Below are 6,069 nucleotides of genomic sequence, written 5' to 3'. Positions count from 1 at the left end.
TTCTGAGCTGCAAGGGCACACTGCTGGCTCATGTTAAGTTTTTCATCTATCAAGATCCCCAGGTGCTTCTTCACAGGGCTGCTCTCAAGGTCCGCTCCTTCCAGTCTGTATGGATGCCTGGGATTCCTCCAGCCCAAGTGCAAAACTCTGCACCTTGCCATGCTGAACCTCATCAGGTTTACCAGAATCAGCTTGTTTTTGTGTTTTTGTTTTGATTTGGGAAAACAAAAAGGTACATATTTATATGCATTATGATGCAGACCACTAGCATGGTATTACACTTCAGCTGAGAGAAAAAAAAAAGGAGTGAGAATTTCAATCAAATTATTGTTAAGTTATATTTATCTTCCCATGAGGTGTGAGCTGTATCTAGATGGATGTGGCCTCACTGCCTCAGGAGGGAGGGGGTTCCAAGGAAGAGGTTTATTTTGCTGCTCTGTGTCGGGAATTTTCTATATAATCTTGGGAACAGGAAATGATCTGTTGGCCCGAGAAGAGAAATGTTTGCACACATGCCTCACTGTATAGTGTGGAAAGGCTTGCTGACATCAGCAAATCTGACCCATGTTTGAAGGAAGCACAGACCCAAAGCACTGCTCTGAGCCCTGGCCTCAAGTGGAGCCGCTGTTTCATCAGGAATTCTGCAAGTAATTCTGCATGCAGCACACGGTGATCAGCATTTACCTGAAGTCAATGCCCTGTAAATGGAAATGGTGTAACAGGCAGTGGTCAACAGCCGACCCCAGAGGCCAGCTCCCCATAAACTAACAGTGCTTCAAGACTTCTGTTCCTAGTCTGCCTTTGGTATGTGGACAGTTACTTAGAGCGGTGTTTTATTTTCCCCCAGGAAAGAAGAAGAACGGTGCCATGGCTCAACGCTCGGCTCTGTCAGATCACCTGTCCTTTGCTAACACTTTGCTAACACAGAGGATGCCCAGCTGGGGTCCTTCGGGTTCTCAATTTTACCGCTGCGGTTTCCACAGATACTCAAAACCGCCGCAAATTGTACCAGTGGCCTTATTTTACTGGAACGGCACATAACGTCGTGGACACAAAACTCCCAGCACGAACACTCGCGCAACGGCGCAGCGCGGCCACTATCGTCCTGCAGCGCCCCCTAGCGTCCAGGCGGTATGGCCACCCCCGGCTGCAGGCGCATGCGCGTAGGGCGCCGCGCTCCCGGCGGAAGTGACGTATGGCCGGCGCCATGGCCGAGGTGGCGGACGGGTCGCAGCCGGAGGGTGAGGGACGCGGCGCCGCGCTGGTCCGGCGTGTCGTTCGGCGCTCGCGGCCGCCGGCGGGACTCGTGTCGCAGCTGTCGCATCCCCTTGCAGACTGCCCGGGAACCGGCAGCGCCCAGGCGGGTCGGGCCGCCGCATGTCAGGGATGCCCCAACCAGAAGCTCTGCGCCGCCGGCGCCGCCGCGACGGACCCGGGTGAGAAAGGCGGTGAGAGGGCCGGGGGCGCGGGACGGGGCTCCGCGCTGGGGCGGGGCTGACGCGGCCGCACTGCCCGCAGCCGAGGCGGCGGAGCTGAGGGAGCGGCTGCGCGGCGTGAAGCACATCGTGGTGGTGCTCTCCGGGAAGGGCGGCGTGGGGAAGAGCACGTTCAGCGCGCTGCTGGCTCGCGGGCTGGCGGCCGACGAGGGCAAACAGGTGGGGCGCGATCGGCTTTCCGCTTATTGCGCTGCGGTGTGCGCTGCGGGGCTTTGCACTGAGAGCCCTGCTGTGCAGGCGCGTTTCCACGGGCCTTCGTTGCTTTGTGTTCCAGGTTGCTCTGCTGGACGTCGACATCTGTGGGCCGTCCATCCCTAAGATGATGGGTCTGGAAGGAGAGCAGGTGCGCTCTGACCGCTCCTATAGCGAGAGGCGAATGTGTCAGATAAAAGCATCCCCAGTGTGTCATTAAGACTAAAGCTTCGCTTAGATTTAACACTTCTATAAGGTCGTTTATTGGGAAGCCAGGGGAGCAAAAAAGCTGAGATGGCCAATGTGCAGCGTGGTGTCATTTGTTAGAGAGTCACAGGCAGTCGGGGTGACCAGTTCTGCCAGGCAGGCGCTGCTCTGAATCTACTGCTAATCCATGAATGCTGAACCTGAGTCATACCAGCATGGTGCTCTTTATCAGCTTTGAAATGTTTAATGTGTTTATATAAAATCATGGGTATGTTTCCAGCAAGAGCATTCAAGCAGTTCACTTATTAATGGAGATCTAACTTCTGCAATTTTTAATTAACCTGGTCCAATACAGTGGCACCACATCCATACGCAAGGTCTTTTTATCCTCTTTGATCTTCTGTTCATCTTTTACATAACTTCTGCATTAATTTCTCGTGTGACTTTGTATGTATCTCTTCAATTTTCAGGTTCATCAGAGTGGATCAGGATGGTCTCCAGTGGTAAGCTGGTGCAGCTGTTCCCAGAGGTGGCTGGCTGAGTTTGACACTGTTGTAAGGAGCAGAAGGGCTGGGGAAGAAGCACAGTGTGCTTTTGTATTAATTGTAGTGGACAGAGGGTTTTTTACACCCCCCAGAAAACATCTCATTAATCTTAAAAACATGCAGGGAAAATGCCAGGTGTTTTTTGTCTGAAGGTCACCTGTAGTGTATCCCCTCTACCCTTTCTCTCCTGTTCTGCATGGAGTTTCTCTTCTCTTTTAGTATGTTGAGGAAAACTTAGGTGTCATGTCAGTGGGGTTCTTGCTCAGTAGTCCTGACGATGCTGTCATCTGGAGAGGACCAAAAAAAAATGGTACGTGTTCAGGGTTTTCAGCAACAACTTACATGGTTGGAAGAGTGAATATCTGAAGATGAGCTTACTTGGCTAAAGCACAAACCTAATAAAGTAAGCGATGGCAAGAAGCAGTGAATACTCCACACTGTTCAGTAGTAGTTAGCATACCTTCATCATTTTTCTTGCACAGTAGAGCCAGAGCTGTACAATATAGTTGTGTTACTGCTTCCGCTTTCATCACAGAACTTTTTCTCAATATCCTCTCTCGTTTCTTTGAATAATGGCTACAGTGGGTCAGGTGCTTTATTGGGTTTTGGGTTTTGCCTTTTGTTTGTTTTAATTCTTTGCAAAATAAGCACTTCTGCACCTAAGTTGGCTGTAGTCAGAAGAATTTGCATATCTGGGCTCTAAAATTTGAAGCAGACTGAAATATACAAGGATTTTTATTTCATTTAATGCCACGTTCTTGTCCTCTCTGCTAGGGCTGATCAAACAATTTCTTCGTGATGTGGACTGGGGTGAAGTTGACTACCTGATTGTAGACACCCCTCCAGGGACGTCAGATGAGCACCTCTCAATTGTGCAGTACCTCAGTGCGTCGCATATAGATGGCGCTGTTATAATTACGACCCCTCAGGTAAGAGATCTGCGTTTCCATTCACGGAAGCAGCACGGCAAGTGCTTGGCTTACAATCAGTGTTTAATTTCAGAGAAGGGAGCTGACTGACTTGCTTGTGTGTGCAGCTGGCTGCTTTATGAGCTAGGTGGATGCCTTGGTGGAGTAATGGACCTGAGTGAGCTTCTGCACAGCTGAGTGGTTCGCGGTCAAAAGCTGTCTGATCTACGTTGTGAAGTGAAATGCATTAATTCACTTCTTCAGGATATGAGCTGGCATCACTGTGCATTTGTAATTTGGTCACCAGTGGCTTAAAGCTCAGAAGTCAATAAGTTTTTAAATAAGGTGTGCACTGTTTGACAGCAAATGAAGTGCTGCCTCCCAGCTGCTTGGTGCTTTCCATAAATCAGTTGGAGTAGAGAACAGTCACACAAAGACTTAAAATCTGGGGGATAGCTTGACTTGCACATAGAAAAAGGCATATTTATGCGATGTACAGTTTTAAAAGAAAAAATCAGAGGTCTGAAATTCAAATTACATCAAATTCACAGATATTGTGATGAACATAAGCAAAGGGAACAATGCCAATTGATTATAAGCAATTCATTATAAAGTCCAATTGTTTCTTCATGTTTGTAGGAAGTCTCACTTCAGGATGTTCGGAAAGAAATCAACTTCTGTCATAAAGTGAAACTGCCAATCATAGGTGTTGTGGAGAACATGAGTGGCTTTATATGTCCAAACTGCAAGGTAAGGCTATCTGTATCTTAAAACATTTCTTTATCTCACTGTTGTTTGCATATCAAACATTTCTGGAAAAATACCATGTTCTCAGAATTGGAACACTGTAACTCTTATTTTCATGTTGTCCCAGAAAGAATCTCAGATCTTTCCCCCAACTACTGGAGGTGCAGAGAAGATGTGCCAGAACTTAAATGTTTCCCTCCTGGGAAAAGTGCCTCTAGATCCTCAAATAGGTAACGTTACTGTGTTGCACTACAACAGCTTTAAAACTGTGCTGGTGTTCTTACTGGGGAGTCTGACAGAATGTTACATGTTTTGTGTCTCAGGTAAATATTCTTTTTTACATAGAGCGTCTGTTTGAATCACACATACCATGGTGTGAAAAGTGCTGGGTAATTTACTTAACCTGATGTTTCATCTTGATGAGGATTTTATTACACGTCTTTTCAGCCGTCTAATCCTTACTCTAAATATGTGGTGTCTTTTTTATGTAATCACCTGAAAACACAGCTAGTAAATTCTTCTGTGAAGAATAGCAACTTGTAAATGATAAGCATTAAAATTAGTGCTCTTTCTTCACTCTCACTGGCATGACTCAAATCCTGTTGTGGATTGTGAGATGCCTTGGTTCCTCACTGGCTATTAGAAATGAACACTTGATTTAATGACTTGAGGAACAGGTCAGTACTTCCAAAGTAACGGCTGAAACTTCCTGCTGATGGTGGTCCTTTGTACAACTGTGAGCTGCAGCTCCATCACTGACGTAACCATTTCTTAAAAGGAATGGATACCAGTGGTTCCTTGGAGGAGTATAACTGATAGTGGGATGAGCAGTAAGTAAAGACAAGTTCTTTTCTTCTTGTTGCACTGTTTTCATGCTTTTCCTGTCCTTCCAGGAAGAAGCTGTGACAAAGGTCAGTCTTTCTTGTCTGAAGTGCCTGAGTCTCCAGCGACGTCAACTTACAGGAACATAATTCAAAGTAAGTCTTAAAATCACCATGAAGGTGAATCCCTGCTGCAGTGCATTAAAGGTGCTAGAAATTGGTTTTCTGCCGCATGTAATCAGAAAACAAACCAGCGTACACGTGCATAGCAATTAAGAATGTAACGTGCAATGTAACCTTTACTTCTTTTGGTCGTTAGTTATGGCAGACTTACAAACTGGTGACTGAGTTGTATATAATGACTTTTTTCATTCTTTTGCTTAAATCATTAAGAAAAGATGTGTGTTTGCTTGCTCTCGAGCAGTTTTTAGGCAGGCCACTGAGGGGAGCCTACTAAATGTGATACAGCTGGGTAATATTGCCTCCTCCTGGTTGTAATTGCATATAAACTACCCCAGGAGCCAATGATGTACAGTTTCAAAATACCAGCAAAATTCCGTGACAAAGGCCCAACCTGTGAGAGCAGCAGGGGACAGCAGGATTGGTATTTATGTATAACTTTTTCCCTGTCTCTCCAGGGATTCAGGAGTACTGTGATCAGCACCATTTTCAAGAAGAAAAGATTATCTGAACACAATAAAAATATGCTTCATGTGTAATTACAGAAAAGTAACTTATGCCTTGCCTTGACTTAATATAAGGAATGTATTCTTTTTGTATACTGCAAATAAATTCTTAGTATTAATGTCATTCTCTTTTTTTCCATAAAGATTAATCAAGATTACCAAAATTCACAACTGGTCTCAGAACATGCTATGAGGTTAATTAGATAAAATAAACAAACCTTCATCTGTGTTACAAAGGTGCAGTTTGCATCCAGTCATCATACTGATGACATGAATACGAAGTTGGCTTTTGAAAACGTGCATAGACAAAATCTTATTCACAAAGCTGAATGTAAAATAGGCTTCAGTGACACTGGGACATTCTATCTAAACTCTTACATGCATGTGCAGTAGGCTCTGTCCTGCCTTCTGCTGTAGGATGAGTTGCAATGCCAGATGTCTCTCTTACTGAACATCACGTAAGTATC

The 6,069-nt window shown here is 45.6% G+C and overlaps 1 protein-coding gene across 1 annotated transcript; it reads left to right on the top strand.

Annotated features, from left to right (window-relative positions):
- Positions 1 to 1,204: 1,204 nt before the first annotated feature.
- Positions 1,205 to 5,721, top strand: NUBP1 (nucleotide binding protein 1). Its single transcript, XM_042863974.1, has 11 exons — positions 1,205 to 1,241; positions 1,335 to 1,436; positions 1,519 to 1,655; positions 1,771 to 1,839; positions 2,366 to 2,398; positions 2,660 to 2,750; positions 3,215 to 3,369; positions 3,988 to 4,098; positions 4,223 to 4,325; positions 4,989 to 5,072; positions 5,555 to 5,721. The coding sequence occupies exons 1-11, from the start codon at positions 1,208 to 1,210 to the stop codon at positions 5,605 to 5,607; spliced, it is 972 nt and encodes a 323-aa protein (XP_042719908.1). The 5' UTR covers positions 1,205 to 1,207; the 3' UTR covers positions 5,608 to 5,721.
- The last annotated feature ends 348 nt before the right edge of the window (positions 5,722 to 6,069 follow it).

The sequence above is a fragment of the Lagopus leucura genome, unplaced genomic scaffold (genome assembly GCF_019238085.1).
Source record: "Lagopus leucura isolate 7727_CA_CO unplaced genomic scaffold, USGS_WTPT01 Super-Scaffold_760, whole genome shotgun sequence".
Taxonomy (NCBI): domain Eukaryota; kingdom Metazoa; phylum Chordata; class Aves; order Galliformes; family Phasianidae; genus Lagopus; species Lagopus leucura.
The sequence above is the reverse complement of the archived record's forward strand: the minus strand, read 5'-3'. Positions and strand labels throughout refer to the sequence as shown.

Bases quoted from the DNA above. Each gene is read 5' to 3' on its own strand.
- NUBP1 (XM_042863974.1), top strand. From the start codon at position 1,208: ATGGCCGAGGTGGCGGACGGGTCGCAGCCGGAGG. The intron at 1,437-1,518 runs GTGAGAAAGGCG...CACTGCCCGCAG, and splicing joins CGCCGCCGCGACGGACCCGG to CCGAGGCGGCGGAGCTGAGG. The intron at 2,751-3,214 runs GTACGTGTTCAG...CCTCTCTGCTAG, and splicing joins GAGAGGACCAAAAAAAAATG to GGCTGATCAAACAATTTCTT.